Source organism: Emys orbicularis, chromosome 11, assembly GCF_028017835.1.
Source record: "Emys orbicularis isolate rEmyOrb1 chromosome 11, rEmyOrb1.hap1, whole genome shotgun sequence".
Lineage (NCBI taxonomy): Eukaryota > Metazoa > Chordata > Testudines > Emydidae > Emys > Emys orbicularis.
Genome location: NC_088693.1, coordinates 51,855,627 through 51,882,119, shown reverse-complemented (window position 1 = coordinate 51,882,119; position 26,493 = coordinate 51,855,627). Strand labels below are relative to the sequence as shown.

Genomic DNA, 26,493 nt, shown 5'->3' with positions numbered 1-26,493 from the left:
GGGCAGACCGGCTAAACAGGGCCAATGAGAGGCGGGGGAAGCCGGGCCCTGGGCCCCCTTCTGGACCGCTGGGCCCTGGCAATTTGTACCGGCTTTCCCCCCCTCTCTCGTTGGCCCTGCCAATAAGAGAAAAACCCTGGCAGAGAACTGAAAAACAGTCATATGATGAATAAGCAGGTTTCTGCTGTTTACATTCTCATGGGTGAATAACAGAGGAATCAAAAGCAATGTCAGATGCAGCTCAGGGGAGTGAAAATTATTATTCCCTACTGACAAGATAACCCTGAAATGCCACTACCCTTGATGTGACTATTCTGTGGAGAAGCGGGCTTTTAATTTGGCACCTTTACAAGCATTAAATTCATTTGGTAAAGGGAAAGTAAAGCAATGTGTAAAAACAAATACTAACTACACAGGATATATGCCTTTCATATTTACATATGCACTTTTACATATCACTGGGTGAACACTAAGACAGGAGCTACTGTTTATATGTAAAAGCATTAAGGCCCTGAACCTGCAACTAGCTTCATGAAGGCAGACTCTGACTTCAGTGGGACTCCATGTGGGTACAAGGCTCTGCCCATAAAGAATTCATTGCAGGATAAGGGCCTAAGATGACATTTTCTATTATTTGTGGTTTAGGGGTGAAATTCACTGTAGCACTGGGTCTATCATTGGGACTTAAATCATACATAAGCTTTGTGCTGGCTCTTTCCACAGGGAGGAATGTTACCCTTTGAGAAATTCTGTTTTAATTATACATTGAAACAGTATCTATACATATGTGTGATAGTCCCTCCCCCATTTTTGTTGACACCAGGGACTTCCAGAGCCAAAAAGCACGAGTCTCTACAGATTGAGTTAAAAAGTCAGGCTCCGCGGCTGAAGACCGTAACAGACTCACTTCCTGTGGCCACTGCGAACAGAGGGAGACACAACACACACTGACCAGTAGGTTTCATGTGGAACTTGCCTTGTTTTACACTGGACAATAGGTATTGTTTATTAAAAATAGTAAAAATAATAAACCTACTATTTTATATACTCAGATATGAGATCAGTTACTCTGCACAGAGATGTGAAGACCCTGAAATAATTGTATTTGTTTAAATGGTTTTCTATTGCAAAACATATTTAGAGGTGAATTTGGATGTTTGAATATTTGTTTTATTGTTTGTGTTTTTGTTAATGGGAAATGTACTTTAAGACCAGAGTGGGCACTTGATTGTAGTGTTTTTAGAAGACTCCAAGTGCATGACAGCCCCATCTATATTTCCAGAGTGTGAAAGACCCTGCCTTTGTAAGTTCCAAAAGGTCTAAACTTGGCTTAATAAATTTGTTTGGTGCATCTCTTTAGTACATTATTTTTTGTTTTTGTCTGTACCATTCAGGATATGTTTGATAGCTGTTCATGTCTCAAGACTGGCATGTGAGGGTTGAGCATGACTGATGAGTAAGGGAAGGAAACCATTGTGCCAGGCGCTTGGCCCCTTCAACTCCCATTAACTTCAGGGGCTGGTGAGGGAACTAGTCATCTTGCAGGAGACACTCAGCACCTCTTGGTCTTGTAAAGCAAGATTTGTTGTGTGTAGATATTCCAAGATATTTTGGAACCAACTCCTCCTCCATTTCCCCCTGCTCAACAGACAAGGAGAAAGAGTCACAGCTAATGGGTCTGATATTGCTCCCACTACAAATCAATGGAAGTTTTATTAATCGGGTCTTTAGAGCAAGAACTATGTGATTAGAATGCAGTGAAATCTGTATGAGACCACGCATGTTAGGCAACCTCTGGTCTTAAAAGGTTGCCTCAAAGCATCCTCATGTGTACTATGGGCTCTTCAGCTTTCCCTTTATTAGTAGGCCACCTCTACTGAGCAACTGGTTTGGGGGCAAGTTTCACTATAGTTGTGTATCATACAGAGATCTGGTTTTGCCTTAGAAGCTACATAGGCAATTGTTCATCAAACTAAATTTAATTCATTCTTTAAAACAAATGAAATAAGAAAAAGTCCTCTACCATTTACAGTAGGTTGATTGACCATTTATGGTAACACATTGATCAAACAGAGGTTTTTAAATCAAAAGACTTAAAGCTTCCCAAATGTTTCTCAGATCTGTAAGCTGCAACCCCACCTTTACTGGCCCATTTTTCTGTTTCAGTGGCCCCTTAAACTTTTACATTATATAGTAAATGTGGCACATCATGCATTATTTCTTGTCTTCTCATTAAGCATTCTTTCAAGTCTACTATTCCCTCCTCCTAAGGATCTCAACACTGCATGCGGGGCATAGCAGTTCCACTTGAACATGGAATCTTCTGAAATGAGATAAACATCAACAAAACCTTGTACAACTCAAAGGCTTTTGTAACCAGTTGCATGTTGAGACCATGGGTGAAATCCTTTTCCCAGGGAAAACGCCAGTTGACTTCAGTGGGGCCAGCATTTCACCCTGTGGTGATGGGACCAATCTTGGGTCTCTTCCTCAAGCATTTAGGCAAACAGTTCTTTTTGAGCCACACATTAGTACAGCTCTATAAAATGGGTGATAGGAAGCACCAATGGAATATGGAAAAGCATCATTTTACCTCTCTGCCCCAGAAGCCTGGGTATATCTCTTCTACATTGTACCAAGTACTCCTGAGCCAAGAAGAGAGAGATTCAAGGTTACTCTCACACCCAAGCCTCCTGGCTCCAATACACAGCATTACTGCCAAGCTAATGTGTCTAAGGCCTTGACATCCACTGCCATCCTAACAACACAGAGAGAAGTATTATCTTTGTATATGTTTTGTTTAATAAGCTCCATTTAACTTTAAGAGAACAGTGCCACTAGTGAGCAGCAAAATTATTAACCTCTATGGAATTTACGTGGGGCCAAATCCTGCTGAATTCACTCAGTGCCTGGTTCTGGTATCACTTATTCTTCTGCAGGAATAACTCAGCTGAAATCAAGTGAGATAATCCAGTGTAAAACTGATGGAAGATCAGAATCAGACCATCAGTTTTCTCATACTAACTTCCTATTGACTGCAATAGGATTTTTTGCTAGCGTGAGGACTGAATAAGCATTGAGCACAACATGTTTACTTCATAAATATAAATGCATATTTTGTGTTTTAGGCTATACTTGACGACTGAATTTTGTGTGCTATGAACTGTAAATGCAAGATGAATAAAAGCTAACTCAAAATATTTCTCTTTTTCACCTCTCTCTCCTTGGATCTTGTGCTGCAAATGGTTGATTGATGACTAACATCAAAGGCATCCCAGTTTGTATGTCATATGCTCCAGTTAAAATAGTTACACATGGAAGCCCAGATGGGAAAACTCCTTGATTTGGCTGGACATCTGCAGAACCTTTTATTTACTGGGAAGTGGAATCTAAAAATGGAATAATTTTATAACAATTAAAGACACAATTAGAACCATGATTAAAGTATATACACAATGGGCCTGCGTCAGCAGTGAATACACTGACTTCTGGCCCCAGGGACAGAAAGTCCAGCTGGAAGAATGCTGCAGTGGCACAAGGTGGCCTCTTGCAACCACTGCCCCACTGTTGGCATGGAGACAGCCAGTGGATCCTCAAAAAGGAGTGGCACTGGCCAATGATGGGGCACGGCTAGAGCAGGGGTTCTCACAATGATTTTTTTGGCAGCCTCAGAGTGTGGCCACCAACTCTGGTTGGTGGCCACTCTGACAATTTTTTTCCTAAAATACTTAATTAACGTTAGGAAAACTCAACAGTAAAAATAATGTACAGTTATATTTTGGTGCCCCCGGCCCCCACTGCCTCCCCGGGCCCCACTGCTTCTCCCCCATTGCCTCAGGCTCCCTTCCATGGCCTCAGACCTCAGGCTCACCTCACTTCTTGCCTCTGGACCACAGCGCCCGGTAAGGCCGACCCTGCAGAAGCCCAGAGCCAGAGCCCCATGGCTGGAGCCAGAGGTGGGCTGAAGCCCCGAGCCCACAGGCAGAGCCCTGCTACTGTCAGGGGGCTGAAACCCAAAGCCCTGAAGTTGGGGGGGAGGGGACTGAAGCCCACCTCAGGAGGCCCACAGCTGAAGCCCGCTGCCAGAGTCCTGTGGCTGCAGCCGGGTAAGGGGGGACTATAGCCTGTCGCTGGAGCCTCTGGCTGAACTGGGCGGGGAGGCTGAAGCCCGCCCCTGAGCGCTGCAGGGAGGGCCCACTGCTTTGCCCCTCCCCCATTTCTGCACAAGAGGCTGTTGTGGCTGCAGGAAAATCCACTGGTGCCCGCATGTGGCCACGGTGGCGGCATTTGAGAAACGCTGGGCTAGAGCATCCAGGATATGTGCTGTTTGGGGAATCCTCTGCTGCTGAAAACTTCTATGGAGTCCCAGATAGAAACTAAAGCTATCCTTCCCTGGTTGAGTCCCCTGGGTGAGTGGTGGTGTCACCACTGCCTACTCTCACAGAGGGTGAATTCCCCCTGAGGCACAGTGGCTCCCAGTGGCACAACGGTATAGGTTCAATTATACCTGTAGAAACAAAAGGGGCTCAAGGGTAATAAAAACCTTCTATCAATTAAATAGGAAAAAGGCTGGCGTGTCCAGTGCATACCAATTATTTCCACAGGAAAAGGTTGATTGTGTTCATGGTGATACAGTATACTAGCGAGGGTACAAAATCCTCAGTTATCCTACCTATAGTATCCACCCAGATACCCATAATATCTTGTGGAATGTTTATCTCCTTTACTGCATCCAGTGGGTCTGTAAATACAACATCCTAATGAACTACTTCAGCTAGTAACTTTGATGCCAAAATGTTACCAGCAAGAACTTTACTAAGAAACTATGCAGTTTCATCTCGTTGAGCAAATGGTAACTTTGATCTTTTCTTCAAAAACACTAACATAAAAGGATTCAGAGTAGCAGCCGTGTTAGTCTGTATCCGCAAAAAGAACAGGAGTACTTGTGGCACCTTAGAGACTAACAAATTTATTAGAGCATAAGCTTTCGTGGGCTACAGCCCACTTCTTCGGATGCATAGAATGGAACATATATTGAGGAGATATATATACACACATACAGAGAGCATGAACAGGTGGGAGTTGTCTTACCAACTCTGAGAGGCCAATTAAGTAAGAGAAAAAAACTTTTGAAGTGATAATCAAGATAGCCCAGTACAGACAATTTGATAAGAAGTGTGAGAATACTTACAAGGGGAGAGAGATTCAATGTCCATAAAAGGAGACTGTTTACAGAATTTCTGTCACCAGAGGAAGACTTATAAAATAATGTTTGTGGTGATTAATACAGGGAGGTTAGACAAGGCTCCCAAGTTTCTCAGAAATCGTTTTTTAACAATGCTAGATTCTTCTTTCTGCTTCTTTACTTTCAGTACTAATTAGATTTCCCTCCCCTGTCCACTTGACAAACCCAATTTCACTGACAGTTGGATATGCAAGGTATGGAAGATCATGTCCCTGATTAACATGCATACCATGGAGACCCTCAGTAAGAAAGTGGTCTAAATCCTAGAATCCTTAACTCAGGCAAAATGCCCACTGAAATCACTTAAAAAAATTAAATAAAAGATTGAGTTATTTGGTTTAAACAAGAGGTTACTGTGCATGCAAGTGCATATTTCTTAAGACAGTACTTTTCATTAGTCCACAATTACATATTTACACAATTTAACATTTGTTGTCATAGGATAAATACATACAGTTTTATTCAATATTGAAAAGAAATTCGACAACACTGAAGTGAAAGAAAAATAATGACCAATATTTGCAAATTGGAAAGTCTAAAGTTAGACACCAAATACTTAAAAGTGTTGCTTGATTTTCAAGTAGCTCTCCCTGAAGTAATTCAGTGCTTCTAAGAACTCAGCACTTTTGAAAGTCAGACCAATTTCTTACATGCCTAAATATGGAGGTTGGAGCTTAACTTTAGACTCCTACTTTTGAAAACCTTGGTCCCAGCCATTTTTTACAGTGATTTCCATAGGAATTCACTGGACTCTGTGACTTTAATCAGAGGTGCAGGTGTTCAGCACCTTTGAAAGTCAGGCCAGTTAGGTGCCCAAACATGGATTTAGGTGCTTACGTATAGGCACTCAAATTTTTCATTTTTTGGCCATGGCCTCCCCTTATGCCAGGGCTGAATTTGCCCCATTATACATGACAGCCTGCAGTGGTGTTAGGACCCTATAATTCCTCAACACAGAAAAGTGAGTCAGATAGTGTAAGTCAGGGCTTTAACAGTTAGCTCTGAATTTATTTGCTTTTATTTTGCAGCGAGCATCTTAACCTTAACATAATCTATATTTTGTGCATGTTAATATTTTAGAATCTGGGCAACGCTAGTAGTTGAATTCAGTTTTCATTTTAGTTATCCACATAGTATTAAAATAATAGGCAAGTCATTGATGCGCTGATTAAACACATTCTCATGAGAACATGCCTAGACTTACCCCATCCTCTGTATTAGGAAATACTGTCTTGAGCTTACACCATTATAGCCAATGGGAGCATTGCTATTAACTTCAATTAGCATAGGATCAGGCCTTAATACACCATGTTATTCTTCAAGTTTTAAAGAAATATCCCAGATAAAGACATATGGACAGATTGCGATGCTTACAAAACCTTTGAAGATGGATAGAAACATTAATATTTAATGATTCTCATTAAAGATTTCTATACACTTAGGATGTATAGACTATTGTATGCCAGTCATAACAAGAGTTGATAATGTGAACGTCTATGTATAATTGACATAAATACTATACTATACATTTACCATACTGTTTTTGTCTCTACTCACATTTTCAGCTGGAAATTAAATTCACTAACAATAGATGAGAAACCTGAGATATTTGCTTTTTAGTGCTATCGGTGCAATCTAAGATCAACTATTCATGTGTGCAGCATTTCTGAAGCAATTTTGTATCACTGACATTCCTGTTTCCTAAAATATACCATGTTCACAAGGTATTTGAAATGGGACTTAACATATTGTAGTATTTACAGTGGAAAGCTTTAAAACATCTGTTTGTTTCAGAGTGTCAAGATGAGGATCAAAATAACACAGGAATAAAGTTACAAGAAGTAGATAATAATAACCCCATACTTACCCAGCTCATTAGTAAATTCATTGGATTCCTCCCCAGCAATGTTTTTTTCCAAATCTGGAAACTAAATTGAGTGTGAAGAAAAACAACATATGTTTAGTTTTGAACAAAATTTTAATTTAGCTTTGAAGGGCCCAATTTTGCAAAGTGCTAAATGTCCTCAACGTCCATTGAAGCCGGTGGGAATTGAGAACACAGAGCACCCTAGAAGATCAGGTCCAAAATTAATAATGTAGTACTGTACTCTGCAGAAATTCAGAGATTCATGGCTTATACTGTACTTGCTTCTCAGGTCTCCCAAGACATAGTCCCATGGAACCAAACTGATTCAGGAAGCAAAGTAACCTCTTTTTTTCCTGCCACAGAACTTTCTTCTCCAGACTTTGCCAACAAAGCATAAACTTGGCTGGTGATCAGCCATATCAGAGAATTAGTCTCTTGTCCTAGGAATGATAATAGTTTAAAATCCAAAGTCCACTGAAATCAATGGAAGTCTTGTCATTGACTTCAATGGGATTTGAATCAGGCTGATAGTCATACACACCTGTCAACTATTCAGAGAGAAGATGTAGGTGATATACAACATCTAAGAGCAGTACCCAGAGAGAGTGTTCCCTCCATTTTTCCTCTCTCTTCTGGTTTTGTCTGTTTACCAGACCATCCAGTTCCATTCATCCTCCTGATGGTCACTGCAGTGGAATGGAGGTCCAGGAGATAAGAGCAATGCTGAATAGTCTAAGCCAGCAGTTCTCAACCTTTCTGGGCTCAGGATCCATTTGAAAATGTTTATGGCCTGTCATGACGCAGTAAATAGTCTGGGGTTTGAAGCCCTGGGGTTGTTTTGGTCTGAACCTGAACCTGCCCCCCTCCTCCCCCGGAGGAATTGGGTCCTGCCTAGCACACGTAGTGCTGGGCAGCCACAATGGCAACGCCTGCAACTCCTGTGCTGTGGGGCTGGCTGGGTTTGGCTCTCAGGTCTGGCTGGGCATTGCAACCTCTAGGACTGTCGCACCACTCAGGTTTGGCCCTGCCCACCTGACTGGACAAATTTGTGAGAGTGGAGTTGTGGCCTGGCTCATAGGATTGCAGTGCTACTCACTCAAGTCTGGCCTACTCGGACTCCCATCACCATGACGGCTGGGCCAAACCGAGTGGCGCTGGGACTCCACAGGTTGCATTGCCTGGAGCAAGCAGGCAAGCCCAACCAGCCCTGTGAGACAGGAGCTGCCATATGACCCTTTGAAACATTCTGGTGTCCCAATAGTGTTATGTACACATTTGTTTTGTAATTATTTATATACTGGGGTTGGTAAAAATATTTCCCCAGTGTAGCACAGTATAATGTAAAGGTCTACATCATGTGGTTTTTACACCTTCTCTGGAACCCAACATCCTACCACATCTGAAAAAAGTATGTTAAAAGTGGAGCACTTAAAAGTTAGGAAATGCCAGAATTAAGGTTCCTTGGACTTCTGATCCAGTCTCAGTGTCCTCATTTTCCCTGGCTCCTTGTCCCAGTCTCTTTGTCCAGCTAGTCCCCATCCAAGTCTACACTCCCCTGCCAGACTTGAGTCCCAGTCTCCACCTCCCAGGCAACTCCCAGCCCTCCACCACAATGCCTAGGTCTGGCACTTGTCCCCTCTGCATTTTAATTGGATGGCTTCCTCCTCCACACTGCCTGAGTACCACTGTGGGGTGGGAAGAGAGAGAGAAAGGGAGGATGTCACTGAGAGCACAGGTGAGACAGGCTCCCTGTTCTCAGTTCTAGTGCCTGACCTTACCCCACCTTGGAGCAGTCATTACAGGAAAAAAGACAGGTTCATTCCTGTAGCCTGCGCTGGCATATGCTCCATTGCTTTGTGGGGATAGTGTATGTGCAGTTCTGTCACACACAGGAATTTTGAGGGGATGGAGCATATTCAAAATGTCTGCTCAGCACAAGGAGCTGTGACACTCAAGCATGTTCAGTGAGGATGGAATCTTTGGAGATTTTAGCTGCTAAAATGTCGAGCAAGTCTTTACTGAGCATGTACAAACTGTGACTTTTCAGAGGCTTGTAATTTGACCAAATCTGGGCAGATGTTCATAGGGACAGCAAAAGGCACATCCTTGACATAAACACCAACTTCCTGCCAAGTTTCAAGTCCCTGAACCAAAGTATGGGAGGAACACAAGCTTTCAACAACAACAACAAAAAAATTTGACAGAATTTTTTTTTACATTGAAAAACAATGTATTTCCCTCCAGCCTTATTCTAAGAAATGACTGAACTGTTTTGGCTGAAATTGCAAAAAAACCCTCAGCCTGAGGCAGATACCTGGCATGGACATTTCATCCCAAACTATTAATTTGGCAGTTATAAAAACTGAAAACAGTCTTATTATGGGAAATGTTAGGCAACCTTAATAATAGATGGGGCTACCAGTCACACCTCTAAAGAAACTATACTGAAATAGACATTTTCTGTGTGTCCATTGTGAACGTATGTATTATACCAATGCTTCACTTTTTAGTTCAATAATAAATATGGTACCTAATTTGCATGATGAAATTGACAACTGTAATCACTTTCGTAGCACATTACACTTTCAACCAATGTTTATTAATTCTTACAACAGTCCTGTTATGTAGGTAGAAATCCTTCTCCCCATATAATAAACATGGAAACTAAAGACACTGGTAAAGCAACTTTCCTATGCACAGACAGTGAATGACTAGCAGAGCTGGTATTAGAACACAGGTGTTCATAGCTCTAAGACATGTGTTCATTCCTTTATTATTTGCCTCTTCAATGGCTCCCAAGTCTGTCCTCCCCTGAATGGTATATACAACAGAAACGCTGAAAGCTGTCCTCCCTCCTATTAGTTTGATTGTAGGAAGTTATGATATGGTCTATAGGGGTTGTGTTGCTTAAACAGAATGCTTTTCCCTCTGTAACAAAATTAATTAAATATCCTTTCCATAAGGTTACTAGTTACATGTTAAACATAGTTGTGGACAGTTGGTAAATGGCGTGGTTGCCATTAAAAAGTCAATATTTGTCTACTTTTACCACACAGCTGAGATTACTACAATTTATGCCCATACTTACAACAGAAGATATCTGTGATAAAGGATGGTAAAGATTTACTTTCTAATGGCTTCTACTTTGCTATTTATTCTGCTGACCTATTTTCTTCATCATTTTTAAATTCTTCAATTTGTTCTGCCCTGTCCTTTGCATCATTTGTGGCATTGAGCAAGATATTTCCCCTTAAGCAACATTCTTCGAAGAAACAGTTCCAGTTGAAAAAAGCAAAGAAAAGAGATTTTGAAAAAGATCCAAGCGTTTTAAAACACTGACTCCTGTTTAATCCAAATGGAAATATTTTAAGTGACATTAGTACCTGTGTAATGTGCCAAATTTATAATGCCTGTTTTGAACATATATAGAAAATTTCTCTTTACAAGGTTAATTGCCAAATTTAGCCAAACTTCCCTGCCATATCCAGAAGGACCATCTCTTGGGCTGAGAGGGTTGTTCCATCTCTATGTTAATTACATCCTTGGCCTGTTGAAACCATCAAAAAGGATATTAATTACTGCCAGTACTTTTGTGATCAGTTCATTAAGAACTAGACTGAGACCACCCACTAATTTCACCGACGAACAACCATCAAATTGTAAAAACTTTCAGGTAATAATAATCTAGGGCAATATATTTTAACACTTGGGTGCATGGAACTCCAATTGAAGTAAAAACATCAGCCTGGAGCCACAAAGGGACTTAGGTATTGCAATAGTCAGGGTCGCAATGCCTAAATTTCAGGTGCCTAGAAAAATAATTGGAACAACAATGGGATCCACAAACCCTTATTTAGATGCCTAGATTTCCTATACAATCCATGGGGAGAGACAGGCATCTAAGAACGTGATCCACAAAAAAAGCCATCATGCTTGGCAGGGAGCCACTTAAGCCAGCCCATGGGAGATGCTGAGGAGAGGAATGTGTCCTAAGTCTCCCCTCTCACTGTTAGGTACCATAGGCTTGGTCTCAGTACAGAGTTAGATTGACGTAATGTAGCTTACGTCAACCTAACTCTGTAAGTATCTACATTACAACATTGCTCCTGTCGGTGTAATTTGACTACTACACTGACCTAATAACTCCACCTCTATGGAGGTTGATGTAGTTAGGGCGACGCAGTGTCAGTGTAGTCACTGCTTTTCTTATATTGCCTGTTGGTGTGAGCCCTGTGTGGGGCTGACAGCTCGGGCTTTCGGCCCCGGGTCGGGCTGGGGGGGACACTCTAGCTGTCAGCGCCCCACACAGTTAAGTCAATGGAAGTACTCCTAGTAAGGACGTACAATGTCGACAGAGGGGGCGTACTGTGGACTTGAACCACTGCAGTAATTACTGCCATGGCTGTACGTCGACCTAACTTAATTTTGTAGTGTAGGCAAGGCCTAAGTCCAGGCTGCAGGGAGGTGCTTAGCTCGGCTTGCGATCCACAGCTGGAAACCACCTGGAGTCAGGCATCTTAGACATCTAAAGGTATGTCTACACAGCAAAGAAAAACACATGGCTAGTTTGTGCCAGCCGACTTGGGCTTGCGGAGCTCAATATTATTTTATTATATATCCCCAGCAGGGCTGGCCTTACCATGAGGTGAACTGAGGCGGCCGCCTCAGGTGCTAGACTGTGGGGGGCGCCACTAGGACCCAGAGTGTAGAAAATTGTGTCTGCTGCTGGTGCATATGCATTCTCTCTGCTCTAGATGCACAGAGATGGTGGAGTGCTGTGCTGGAGGAAGGAGGGCACAAGAGACATAACAGGCAGGCAGGAGAAAAGGTGAGAGGGAATAACAGAAAGCAGCAGGAGCTGCAGGGAGAGAGAGGCGGAGGAGCCTCTTATGTACCTCTCTAGCATCCCCAGGAGCCTGGACTGATTAACACCAGCTTTTCAGGGAGCTTCCTGTTTTCTGCTGCTTCCCTGAACCCACTTGAGGAGAACAGGCAGTCAACTGAAGTAGTAGGAGCCAGTTAGGCCCTTAAGACACTAATATCTTCCCTCACTCAGGCCCTGCTACCAACCTGCTTATTTGTCCCCTTCTATTGAGTGTTGAGAGCCACTATAGCTGGCACAGAACAACAGTCATGAGTGAAGGAAGAAAACGCCCCTCTGGGGCAGCATTCAGAAAAAAAAAGCAAGCAAAGGAAGCTTTTCTATCTAAGCAGGAAGAAGCTCTCCTGAGATACACAGACACAAATGTTCACGGTGAGCCTTCTGGCCCCAGTGAGGATGTGAGTGGTGACGATATGCCTGATCTTCCAGTTAGTCAGAGTGCAGGTGACCTGGCAGCTACTGCAACATCCATATCTCTATCTCAAATAGATGTAACCATGCACATTCCTGAAGAAAAGTGTAGATCAGAGAAGAGTGTGGTGGAGGCGCAAGAAACAGCTGCTGCTGAGTTTAGTTCCTTAAGTCTAGATGATCCAGGACTGTGAACCCACTTGAGCAGTAGCCTGAGGGACTTCCTTGTACTGCATGGTCCACAGCAAGTGAAAAACTTCATGTTCCCCAAAGACAATGAAAATAGAAGTTTCCATCCAACACATTACTGGTGTGAAATCCCCAATGGTGACAAAGTGGAGAGGCCATGGCTTATGTACTCAAAAACCCAGAATGCTGCATACCGTTTTTGTTGCAAACTCTTCCAATCTAATGTTCCAGCCACATTGGGTTCTACAGGAACAAAGGACTGGAAAAATCTGGCTAGAAATCTGGCATGCCATGAGAAGGCAGCAGATCACCAGAGAGCATTCCATAGGTGGAAAGAGCTTGAGATGAGACTAAGGTTAAAAGCCACCATAGATGATCAGCATCAAGAGAAGATTGCATCAGAGTCTCTTTACTGGCAAAATGTTCTGAAAAGGCTCATTGCCATTGTGAGAATGCTTGCTACCCAAAACCTAGCACTGTGTGGCACTTCAGATCAGCTGTATGTGCCAAACCATGGAAACTTCCTTAAAATTGTGGAGCTGATGGCTGAGTTTGATGCTGTACTCCAGGAGCATCTAAGAAGAATCATCACCCAAGAAATGTACACACACCACTACCTTGGAAAAACAATTCAAAATGAGATCATACAGTTTCTGGCAACAAAAGTCAAACAGAAGATTGTGGAAGATTTGAAGTCAGCAAGATATTACTCTGTTATTCTGGACTGCACACCTGACATCAGCCATACGGAACAAATGACTTTAATGGTGCGTTTTGTAACAACAACAGAACCTAGTGAAAATGTCCCTGCAATGGTGACTGTCAGAGAGCATTTTCTAGAATTTATTGACATTGATGATACTACAGGAGCTGGTATGACTAATGTGCTTCTTAAAAAGCTGGAAGATACGGGAATTGCGATAGCTGACATGAGAGGTCAGGGCTACGATAATGGTGCCAACATGAGAGGAAAGAACAGAGGAGTGCAGACACAGATCCGAGAGTTAAACCCTTGACCTTTTTTTGTCCCATGCAGTTCTCATTCATTGAACTTGGTGGCGAGTGATGCAGCATCAGCTTCTAGAGAGGCTGCTGAATTTTTTAATGTAATTCAAAGCATCTATGTATTTTTCTTTGCATCAAGTCATTGATGGCAAATTTTGAAGCAACATCTGGGAACATCCTCTCTGACACTGAAACCACTGAGTACCACACAATGGGAAAGTTGAGTGGAGGCGATAAAGCCTATCAAACACCAAATTGGGAAGATAGATGATGCCACAGTTGCCATTATGGAGGATAATGCTATGACCAGGGCCAACTCTGGCTTTTTGGCTGCCCCAAGCAAAAAAAACAAAACAAAAAACGGGGCGTCCAGATGTGCCCCGGCTAGTGGGGGGAGGAGGAGGGAGCGGGGGGGAGAGGGAGAGAAGGGGGGCGGCCAGGGCTTCAGCGGGGCGATGCCACGCGGCCCCGCCGCCAGCCGGGAGGGCTCTGCGCTGCTCCGGTCAGCTGGGAGGGAAGGACGCGCAGGCTGCCCTGCAGGGCGCTCCCGTCCTCCGCGCCGCCACTCCCTACAGGGCGGCCGGAGCGGAACACCACCCAAAAAAAAAAAAAAAAAAAAGCGGCTGTGCCGCCCTAGGATTGGGTGGAATGCCGCCTCCTACAAGCTGCCGTCGCAAGCACCAGCTTGCTCGGCTGATGCCTGGAGCCAGCCCTGGCTATGACAGGAACTGTTCGTGGGAGAACAGTAGCAGAGGGACATGGAATCACCAGAAACATACATAACTTCAAATTTCTGTGTGGCTTAGTGTTGTGGCATGACATACTGTTTGAAATAAATGTTGTAAGCAAGAGACTCCAAGGTGTTGACCTTGATATATCTGGAGCAATGGAACAACTGAACAAAGCAAAGTCATACCTACAGTCTTACCGGTCAGATGAGGGATTTCAAAACATTCTGAAGAGTGCACAGAAGTTGGCAGAGGAACTTCACACTGAAGCTATTTTCCCACCCATTCAAGAATAGAAGAGTCAACGAAGAAGATATTTTGATTACGAGACATGGGATAATCCCATAACAGACCCCAAAAAACAATTCAAAGTTGAATTCTTTAACCAGGTGCTAGATTGTGCAATACAGTCAGTTGAAGAATGTTTCATGCAGCTCAAGGAACACAGCAGTATATTTGAGATGTTGTATGATATTCCAAAACTCCTCACTATACCTGAAGAAGACCTACACCAGCAATGCAGGGCACTAGAGACAGTGTTGACATATGATGACATGCGCGATATTGATGCGAGTGATTTAGGTGATGAACTGAAAGCCCTTTCAAGATACATTTCAGCTAGGGTTACCATATTTTAAAATAACAAAAAGAGGACACTCCAAGGGGCCCCTTCCCCACCCCCAACTCCGCCCCCTTCCCGCCCCGGCCCCACCCCAACGAATCAAATGTTCGCGGGAAGCCTGAAACAGGCAGGCAGCAGGTAAGCTGGGGCTGCGGGGGGGGGGGGGGGGAGCGAGGAGGCGTGGCCCAGTCTGGCCCCCCGGCCGAGTGGCTCCGGCCCCGGCGGCTCCGGCCCAGCTCGGCGCCCCAGCCTGGGCGGCTCCAGCTCGGCTCGGGCCCCGGCCCTGGTTCCGGCCGAGCGCGCTGGCCCTGGCCGAGCGGCTCCGGCCTGCCCCGGCGGCTCCAGCTCGGCTCGGGCCCCGGGGCACGGGCACCGGCGCCGGCCGAGCGGCTCCAGCCCGGGCCCTGGGGCGCTGGCCCCGGCCCGCCCCGGCCCCGGCCCGCCCCGGCCCCGGCAGCTCCAGCTCGGCTTGGGCCCCGGGGCACGGGCTCCAGCCGAGCGGCTCCGGCCCCGGGGCACGGGCTCCAGCCGAGCGGCTCCGGCCCCGGGGCACCGGCCGAGCGGCTCCGGCCCCGGCGACTCCAGCTCGGATCGGGCCCCGGGGCACTGGCCCATCTGGCACCAGCCCCAGCACCGGCCCCGGGCAAGCCGTGCCGGCCGGCGGCCGAGCACCGCCGGCCCCAGCGGCTCCGGCTCCGGCCCCAGCGGCTCCAGCCCGGATCCAAGCCCCACAACCCCTCCCTATTTTCCCGGACATGTCTGGCTTTTTGGAATTTCCCCCCAGACGGGGATTTGAGGAGCAAAAAGCTGGACATGTCCGGGAAAATCCGGACGTATGGTAACCCTATTTCAGCAGGATCAACTCCAAAGGCTGTTCTGGAATATATGTGCACAAATAAGATGACCACCCTCTTTCCAAATGCTTTTGTTGCTCTGCTCATACTTCCAACACTTCCTGTAACAGTTGCCGGTGGAGAACGCGGCTTCTCCAAGCTGAAGTTAATAAAAACATATCTACGCTCCACAATGACACAGGAGAGGCTGGTCGGCCTTGCAACCACCTCAATAGAGCATGAGCTGGCCCAGACTGTGGACCTTCAGGAAGCAGTTCAAATCTTTGCAAACAAGAAGGCACGGAAAGCACCACTTTGATGAATCAAACAGATAAAAATGCCAGTGTTTACTTTGCAGACAAGAAGTTATATTTGCTGTTCAGGCGTTTGAAAGTTAAGTGTTACTTAAAATTTTTGAACAAGGCATTTTAAGTTGTTAGTTCTCCTTTATTGGGGTAGGTAGCAGAGCAGTACTATGAGAGGAGGAAAACAGGAAGAAGGCAGAATTTAGACCTTTCAAAGTTTTGGCCCAAGCGAGGGGGTATGGGGGCGTCATTTGAGCTCCCCGCCTCAGGTGCCAAAATGTTGTGGGCTGGCCCTGATTCCCAGAGCCAATCCAATCCTTCATTTTATATGAAGAAAAGTTCAGAATGACAGTAGTTGGCAAGAGAAGGCTATATTTTAAGATTAATTTTAGCTTGAAAATTCTGTATGTAAAGATTGCTATGAACAGCACCTTAAAATTAATTAATCCAGTGGTAAATGTGGTATGGAATTACAAGTAAGACCTTTAATGCTGCAGAAAAAAAACTGACAAGGGAAATGTTTGCAATATTCTAAAGGAAATCAGTCAACTTACATGTGTTTAACATTAGGAATAGAATATTTCTCTTTCCTCAGTGTGGGCCTGTAACTCCAGCAGATTATAATTATGAGTTACATGTGAATCAATGGATAGTTATAAGAGGCATATATTTAAAATATTAAACACTAAAGTCATTCAAAAAAATTTTTTTTAAGTCTAAAGGCAATTAGTTTCTTTTCAGCTCTTGTTTCTACTTTCTTTGTTTAACTTTTGCTAATGGAATCCCATCCATTGATCCTTCTGCCGCATTATATGCGAACGTGTTAATTAGATTTCTACATCATCTCCTTTGTTTCTGGGCTAGTCAGTGGAAGGAATTATTCACAGATAAGCATTATTAGGATTCTGTTCCAAATCTCTCCTTCTTCCCATTCCTCCTTTAAGATGATACATGTTAATGTAGGCAAACAGTGGTAAAGTAGGGTCAGATAGTGCTCCTATTGAAGTTAATGAACATGATTCTCCACTGCCTTTAAGACCTGTGCAAAGTTGATATAAAATACTATTGTGGGTGTAAATCACTGCAATTTGATAGCATTTAAAACCCACTGTCTACTAATTTTTCCACCTTTGTATATTACTACACAAAGTACAAGGCAATGGAGAATAGAGCTTAACAAGATTTTTAATCATTAGATTTTGTATGCTTTCCTATACCATTGGCCAAGAAGAGATGGCACAGGAGCTATTACAACATCTTTATGCCACCTAAAGATTCCTCCAGCATTGAGGAATCTTCCAATACCGGCCTACACTGGCTTTAAGGCATTTTTGTGCTGAGCAAGCAGCACTAAGACATTGGAGAATTGGGCTCTACATATTTGCAACAATTTTACTTTCAGCAATGAATGAATGAATCAATAAGTAAATAAATTTGTCTCAATAAAATAATGTCCAAGCAAGTTGACCCAAACCTGCAGCGGTTAATAAAACTAACAATGAAGAGCCAAGTGTGTTCAGATTATGCTGAAAACAGTACACGTAAAAAGCTTACAACTACACATTACTATGGGCAGAGATACAAACATTAGTCTTCCTTTTTGCTGGCCAAGCCAAAAAAATCCAAGAGACTAAAAAAGCTTGTCTACATAGCTTTCATATCATTTTATTATTATATAGTATTTGTATTAGTGTAGAGCTTGGGAGCTCTAGTAATGGACCAGGACTCCACTGTTCTACAAACAATAAACAAAAGACAGTCCCTGCCCCAAAGAGTTTACAATCCAAGACTAAAACAAGAGACAACAGATAGATTCAGACGGACTGATGTGGAAGTATTAAAAAACAATGAGACTGTATTGGTCAGCATGACAGACAATGGTCTCAGCACACTAGCAGCCTAGCCATTGTCAAGTTATTTGTCAGCATCATGGAAAATAAGAATTTTAAGGAGGGTTTTGAAGGAGGATTTAACTATATTGGTTTAGAAAATGATATAGTTTAAGCAGCACAACCCCTTAGTCTGGATGCAGCTATGCCGTGTAAAAGTTCCTTATCGGTATAGTTTATTTCTATAAATATGCAGAAATAAACTATACTAATAAAAGTAACCTTTATTCCAGTATAATCACATCCACACTAGGGGTTCTGCTTTAACTATATCAGTTTCTAGATAGCATTCTTTTTTGTATCACTTTTTTAAGATCAAAAACTATACTAAGTGATAAAAATAATGTAATCTTTTAAAGGTATTTCTTCAGAGTAAAATAGTGCCTTACATTTTTCACAGTTCTGTACAAACTTTAATCTAAGATTTAAAAAATTGATTTCTATTTAACTGCTCAATGTTAAGCTAAACATTTGCTGAATTTAGCAGGATTAACTATTTACTGTACTTATGCTGTTCTATACACTCTAATACTTTATAAAGTCTTGAGGACCCAGAAGGTGCAAAGGACCTGATCCAACGCTCATTAAAGTCAACTCTCTTTGACTTCAGTGGTTTTGGATCAGGCCCTAACTGAGCTCACATATAATCCAACATCTGGGATATTTTAAAAGATCTAGTCCAGTCCACCTCAAACTATTTCTCCTTTGACTTTGAAGTGCTATCTGTGAAGTGGTGAAGGTCTTGTGATATTACTTCACAGTATGAATCTGGTTGTTAGTTTTACAGATTCTACTTGCACATACCAATACTGCATAAACATTTCCATCCTAGGGAAAACAACAACAAGAAAATCTTGGGCAACATTCTATGTAAAGCTGACGAACTGGATTCCCCCTCTCGTATGCCAGTGTAAATCAGGAGTAACTCTTCTGAAGCCAGTGAAGTTACATAGGTGTAAAGTGGGCGTAAGTGAAGGAGAATCTCAGGACTGATATTTTGTAATATAAATAACCAACCCACAATATATCAAAAACAAGCCACCTTCTCCCCTTCCATGCGCAGAATACACATGGAGATCACCCTGAATCTCCCACAGTGACAGCAGAACACAAGGTAAGGTGACATAAAGGGATACATTTTGTCTCACCATGAATTTCCAAAATAAACTCAATATTTTTCTATCTAGATTCCTGAAGGCCCCTTTTAAGGGTAAGCTTCTCTATGGGACATTCTATTGAAGTGGTACAGTGGCGGAGTTGCGGCACTGTATCGCGTCTGGTGAAGAGGCTCTACACTCTCCCGTCGGCATAATAAAACCACCTCCATGAGAAGCAGTAGCTACGTCAGTGGGAGAAGCTCTCCTGTCCACACCGGTGCTTAGGTCCTTGCTCAGGGGAGTGGCTTATTCACCCTTCTGAACGACATACGTTATACCAGCATAAGTGGTCATGTGTACAAGCCCTAAGTGATAGCTGCTGGGCTGCCAAAGTGCCCTCACTAGAGCTATCAGGGGAAAAGCAATATAATCATGTCATTCATATAGAGCTACTCACTTGCCTGAGGACACACAAAATAACAAGAGAACAGGACGTTCCCTTCAGGAATACCAAAAATAAGCGTCATTAGTGACTAAGAAAGTTCATTCCCCTCAAGCTTCCCCTCCAACAGCTATTTTCACCCACACTTGAGCTCTTTCTTGCTGTGGTTAAAGAGCAGAGAGGGTGAGAAGTGTTGCTACTGGTGCTCTTCCTCCAGTGGGTGGTTTAGATGGTCAGCCTGTTGTAGCATTTCTCACTGCTAAAGTTGAGTGGGGGGCTGGGGCGAGGGGAGTGGAATCCTCCTAGCAAGGGAAGACATCAGGGCAAACACCACCCACCTCACATGTACATGCACTCATACACACAAAGCTATTGCTATAGACTGCACACACATCTGCCCAACCTGTTCTCCTAGGGCCTGAACCTTCACGGTGCTGAACATTCAACTCCCACTGAAACCAACTTCAGGAGCTGCTCAGCACTTTGCAGGATCCAGCCTCTGGCTAGATCTCTTGGGAAAGGTCATTTGCCTGCTACTCAAGAAGGAAGATGTGCTATGGAGGTAGGGTGACCAGATGTCCCGATTTTATAGGGACAGTCCTGATATTTGGGGCTTTTTCTTATATAGGTGCCAATTACCCCCCACCCCCATCACGATTTTTCACACTTGCTATCTGGTCACCCTATATGGAAGGTACTGCTTATCCTAATATATAGGGGAGAGACAGATAGTGGAGAAGATGATAAGGGAGATGCTACTACCCCTACCCCCTACGGTGATGTGGGAGAAAGTTTGATGAGGTTGACATCTTACCCAGGGAATAATGGAGAGATTGGTACACTGGGGGGTATTCCTGCCCGTAACACTAGGGGGGTGGGAAGGAGCATGTGCAGTGATGGATGTTACTGGCTGAGATCCTTGCTGCTGGGCCTCCATCCCAGCAGAATCATAATAGCAGCTGCAGCCACTGCAGAGTGCAGCCGCCCCCTCATTTCCCCATGCTTCCTCTGAGGCCCTACAATGGAAACAGCTTCACTAAAAACAGTTTCACAATGCCTTTGCTTCCATCCTTCCCTGCTAACAGGATGCAGATTACATTTGGAGAAACACACTTACTTCTTTCTCACACATTCTTGCTGCGGGACAGAAGTCACTGCTCCCTCAGTGCTGCAGGCCAGACCCCAAAACAGAATAAAGCAACTATGACTTCAAAATTTAAGTGAATTTAACATTTGTGAAAGGTGTTAGACTAAAAGCTCTGGAGACTGCAGTTCCCCAGCCACAGGATTACTAAAGTACAGGCAAAGGATTCCCCCTACCGTACTAGTCTCCCAGCTCTTCCCTGGGCGAGGGTCACTTTTAGGGAATGTAATAGTAGTTCAGTTTCCACAGTCCACTTCAGACCTGCTAAGTGGGAGATTTGCCATTGACTTCAGTGGAGCAGAATTGGGCCTCTCTGTTGAAGGTAACAAGTAGGGTTGCCAGGTGTCCTGTTTTCGACCGGAATGCCCAGTTGTAAAGGGATCCTGGTGGCTCCGGTCAGCACTGCTAGTAATATACAGGTGTAGGTTATATATAGGTGATATACAGGTGTATGTTATTAATCATTAGTGTATAGGTGACAGACCAGGAATCCAGCTGCTGCTGGAGCCCTCCTGCTAAATCCCAGGAGTTACATTTAGCTGCTAGAACTGTATTCTTCTCTGCAGAAAAACATTCACTCATGAGTCCTCCCACAACTGCATTATATTTTCTCCCAAACTTTGAGAACCCTGACCAGACTCTCAGAACCCTCATCTCAGTGGGATAAATACAACTTGCCCTTCCTTCTGGTTGCCATGGCTCTCCCCCTCACCAAATATCCACCCACTTTAAATACCTGACTTGGCTACTAGGAATATTCTTCCTCCTCAGCAGTCCTTTTTCTCAGTTGCTAAGACTCTCCCACACCCCTTCCACTGGACCCATAAATTCAGAGGTGAAAGGGTTACAGTACAACTTATTCCTTCTTGTACAACTCCATCCTCCCCATTGTATTTTTTCCTGTTTCTGCTTGTAGGAGTCAGTGGACCTGGCTCTGTAAGGTGTTTTCTCTCTGACATTCCTCTCTGCAAAGTGTTTTTGGAGGAAGACTACTGGAACAATGATATGTGTTTAGAGATGGGCTGATGCCAGTGTTGGTATAACACATTTTTTTGAGAAAATGTAAGAACAACCTCACAAAGACCAGCTTCTTCTGTCACTCTGCCCTCACAGAAGGCTTTCCCTGCACACACACACACACACACACCCGTCCCCTTGACAGTGTTGCTGTTTCCACCTTCCTATGTAAACAAGAAAAAGATTTAAAAATTTTATTAAAGTGAATGTTTAAAATTAAATATACACAAGTTAAGAGGGAAGGTACTGTACATCTTGGGTCAGGCTTGGGTTATGAGGGATTACAGGTATCGGTTGCAAGGGTGAAGAGATACATACATATCACATAACCGGCATAGACCCAGATTGGGGTGCAAGAGTTTTTCAAGTGTCAGTGGATAAGTGGGCTCGTGTACGCCACCCATGGAATGTATGAGGAGTCCAAGTCAGCATCGGTGTAGCGGATAAGTACATGGGTGGGGTGCGTCACTTGGTCCGTCAGGGAAGGAAGTGGGTTATTTCCCTGGTCGGCAGTCTCAGTTACTCAGTGTGGTATTGGCGGTGTCCTGTGATGTGTTCCGTATAAATGTCTCTGGACCACCTGATGGTGTCAGACACCATGAGCTGTCTCATGAGCCGGGCGTAGCGTCGACCGACTCCACACGCTCTCAGAACCGTCCCGTTGTGGGGGTCCCAAGAGCCCAGGGCTCCCACGATCAGGGCGTGTATCTGGACCTCGTATTCCTGGGCTCTCAGCGTCTCGGCCAGCGGGGTGTACTTTGACTCCTTCCGTGCTCGGGCCTTGTGGAAGGCCGGTGACCTGTTTTCAAAAGGCACCGTGACGTTTACCAGGAGGACCTTCTTCTTTTCTGCGTCCGTTACGACGATGTCGGGTCGCAGTCGGCTGTCTGTCCCGGGGATGGCGGAGTCGAGGATGATCTTCCCCAGGGACGGCGGGATGGCTTTCACCAGCCAGTTCTGGATGGCATTATGGCGGTGCCGCCAGGCTCCGGAGTGCTGCTTGCATCCACAAAGGACGTGCGGCAGGTTTCGTTTGCGTAGCCGCACTTCCTGCAGCGCTTGTCCCGGCTGCCGTGGCGGATGGCTCCGTTGAGGGGAACGCAGTTGAGTCGGGCCCTGTGGACGAACCGCCAGTCGGCGAACCTGGTGAAGCTGTCCCCGGGGAGGAAGTGGTTACTGGCGTCCCACTTGCTGGACACCTCGAACACCTTGCCCTGGTCTGGCTTCCGCTTGAGGTTCTCGGCATATTGGCAGCGGATGGCGTCTTTCAGGGACCTTTCCAGCATAGCTCTGGCGGTCGGGGTGACGATGGTGTGGTCCGGGGTCTTTACGTGTGGCACCAGTATTCCCAGCTCCCGGTGCTCCTCGCACCACTTCCAGCAGCAGCCGATCCTCTTACCCAGGCATCTCGAGGCGTTGCGGGCGCGGGACCAGAGAGAGGACAGGTCTCCCCCCTCTCTCCCGAACTCAGCCTCCAGGGAGCCGCTGAGGTAAGTGGCAACGTCCTGCTCGGAGGGGGCCCTGGCAATGCATTTCCTGACCACGCCATACGGCCTCCTGCGCGATGCTCCTCACCGTCGGGTCCGGGCACGTCAGGAGGCGGAAGGCGTGGGTCATCATACTACATACTTTCTGCTCCAAGTCCCAGCACTTCGGACATGGAATGCAATGGAAACCATGGCTAAGAAAATGCCTTGTGGAACCTCACTGCTTGCATAGCCTACCATCCACTCTGGTTCAAGGTGCAAAATTCAGATGTGGAGCTATGAGCAGAGCACAGGATTGGGAGATGGGAGACCAGGGGCCCAAAGTCTCATCATTTACACTAGTATTCATCTCAAGTAACTGTACTGAAGCCAATCAGGTCACACTGGTCTAAAAATCAGTATAAGTTAGAAAAGAATCAGACCCTGGGCTTCTATTCCTGGATCTAACATAGACATCCTGTGTGACCTTGCACTGAACACAATCCTCCCCTTTGCTTTAATAATGGGCTTCCAAGAGCTCCCAAAAGTCCCCTCCAGCACATTTCTATAATTTTGAGCTAGTCTCTGAGTCTATATTTCCTCAGCTGTACAATGGAATAACAACAGATAGCATTTACCTATCTCAAAGAGATATTGTAAGGCTAAATACACATCTGTAAACTGTAGAGACTCTCAGATGGAAGGTGCCATATCAGTGCAAAATATGACCTGGATATCAAACTCCTCATAATTCAGGTATGTTTCAATTTGAGCTTTATGTTCAGTCCATTTACAGAGAAGTCATTTTTAAAGCCTGGATGGAGACCTGGGTTCAGATCTTTAACACGTCCACACTTTGGGGGCATCCAGTTATGGTGTTCTGGTTTGGGCCTATTTCTAATTGTACTGTATTGAGAGACAGAATATTGATGTCTTATACACTCAAAATAGACTAACAGGCTGCATTTTTAATAATAATATAATTTATGGCCAAATCTAGACCCTGATATCTTGCAAATGATTCCATGTGGGTAGTCCCCCGGGTGCCTGCAAAGTGAAAATGGGGCTCCATATTGGTGCAGTGGTCTGTCTTTGCATAACAAGTTGCAGGAGTGGGGCCCTAGTGTAACAGCCTGTATTACAGAAATTTATTTCCTCCTCTTTTATGTCAAGTTTTAGTCTGGATCAATTTTTTACAATTGAATTTAAAACATTTGGAGAAAGAAATTGCAACAGAAATGCTATTACAGATGGTGCCACTACAAGTAGGGGCTGACATTTTCAGAAACAAAAAGCAAGCCTGCCATCTGGAGTCTTTTAGTGTTTCTGAGATGGATTTTTATACTGGAAAACAAATCTTACTGTAAGGTTTTAAAATGAAGTTGGATCAAGACAACAAGTTTAGCAACATGCCACACCAAGAAATGCTGATGATATGTCCCCACTTCATGAACTGCAGTTTCACCTACCCCGCAATCTCTCTCACACACTTTTAAACTCTAATACTAATATTCTCACTCAAAGTGTTAACATACCGTTGGTGTATATCCTTCACACTTATATGTTAGAGAACAGCACTGAGAAGACCTCAGAGAGATTACTAAATTATTTTTACTATATTATTGTAACAAATACATGGACACGTAGGACTTCACAGCTCTTTTTACACAGGACTGTATGGCTACTTGGAACTTCGTAGTAGCAGTGGGATAAAACAGAGCATTTTCCTCCACTGGAAGCACAGGCCCATATTATTTGAGTTAAAGTAGAATCTTTGTTAGCTGTTGGCAGGGTAGGGCCTGTGAACCCAGTTATAAAGTTCTGATTCCATCCTATAGCGAGCAAAGGTATAAATCACCCCCACAGTTTTTCTTAAACTTTAATTTCATTTTCTATTTTAAGACGAGTGGTGGCACTCCAGGGATAAATCCAGTCCTGCAGTAATCTCCATATGGGCAACCAATGGGAATCTGCAGGACAGCAGGGATCCACCTACATGAACCTCATTGCAGGATCATCACCCAAGTTCCTAATCTCACCCAAGATATAACCATGTTTGAAAATCATTCTAAAACTATGTTCAAATAGACTCCCATCCCCAAACCTGTTAAAACATTTGCAGCTGGCTTTTCTAGACAGAGCAATATGTTCAAAACCACTTAAAAAACCCTTGCATAATGACAGGTTTCAGAGTAGCAGCCGTGTTAGTCTATATCCGCAAAAAGAACAGGAGTACTTGTGGCACCTTAGAGACTAACAAATTTATTAGAGCATAAGCTTTCGTGGGCTACAACCCACTTCTTCGGATGCATATAGAGTGAAACATATATTGAGGAGATATATATACACACATACAGAGAGCATGAACAGGTGGGAGTTGTCTTACCAACTCTGAGAGGCCAATTAAGTAAGAGAAAAAAAACTTTTGAAGTGATAATCAAGATAGCTCAGTACAGACAGTTTGATAAGAAGCAAGTGTGAAAATACTTACAAGGGGAGATAGATTCAATGTTTGTAATGGCTCAGCCATTCCCAGTCCTTATTTAATCCTGAGTTGATTGTGTCTAGTTTGCATATCAATTCCAGCTCAGCAGTCTCTCGTTGGAGTCTGTTTTTGAAGTTTTTCTGTTTTAAGATAGCCACCCGCAGGTCTGTCATAGAATGGCCAGACAGGTTAAAGTGTTCTCCCACTGGTTTTTGAGTATTATGATTCCTGATGTCAGATTCGTGTCCATTAATTCTTTTGCGTAGAGACTGTCCGGTTTGGCCAATGTACATGGCAGAGGGGCATTGCTGGCACATGATGGCATATATCACATTGGTAGATGTGCAGGTGAATTGGCCTCTCAGAGTTGGTAAGACAACTCCCACCTGTTCATGCTCTCTGTATGTGTGTATATATATCTCCTCAATATATGTTTCACTCTATATGCATCCGAAGAAGTGGGTTGTAGCCCACGAAAGCTTATGCTCTAATAAATTTGTTAGTCTCTAAGGTGCCACAAGTACTCCTGTTCTTTTTAAAAACCCTGTACTTACTATTAGCTTCTACCATGTCTCTCACATGATTTGGGGAAACTGGTGCAGCCCTATTCACACTCAAAGCCAGTTCAGAGGGATCCCCATTTAAATTGTGTTTTGAGATAATGTTCAAACACAGTAAAGCTGAATAAAAGGAGTAAAAACACTTTTGCTTTTGACTTCATGCTAAGAACTGCATCATGCTAAAAAGCTGCACGTAAGAAGCCATTTACAAAGCACAAGTTTTATAGTTCCTACAAAACCAAGGCGTAATGCTGCATACTCTCAAGCACCATCTTCTGTTAACTATTTACATATTAGTAGTAGCAT

At 44.1% G+C, this 26,493-nt stretch overlaps 1 protein-coding gene across 1 annotated transcript; it reads right to left on the bottom strand.

Moving 5' to 3' along the window:
* Positions 1–2,065: 2,065 nt before the first annotated feature.
* On the bottom strand, positions 2,066–25,676 carry INPP1 (inositol polyphosphate-1-phosphatase). The gene is given in 8 exon segments (XM_065412982.1): positions 2,066–2,260; positions 2,262–2,323; positions 2,594–2,645; positions 3,022–3,094; positions 3,215–3,389; positions 4,673–4,879; positions 7,113–7,173; positions 25,634–25,676. Coding segments are annotated over 8 exon segments (864 nt in total). The 5' UTR covers positions 25,673–25,676.
* Positions 25,677–26,493: the final 817 nt, after the last annotated feature.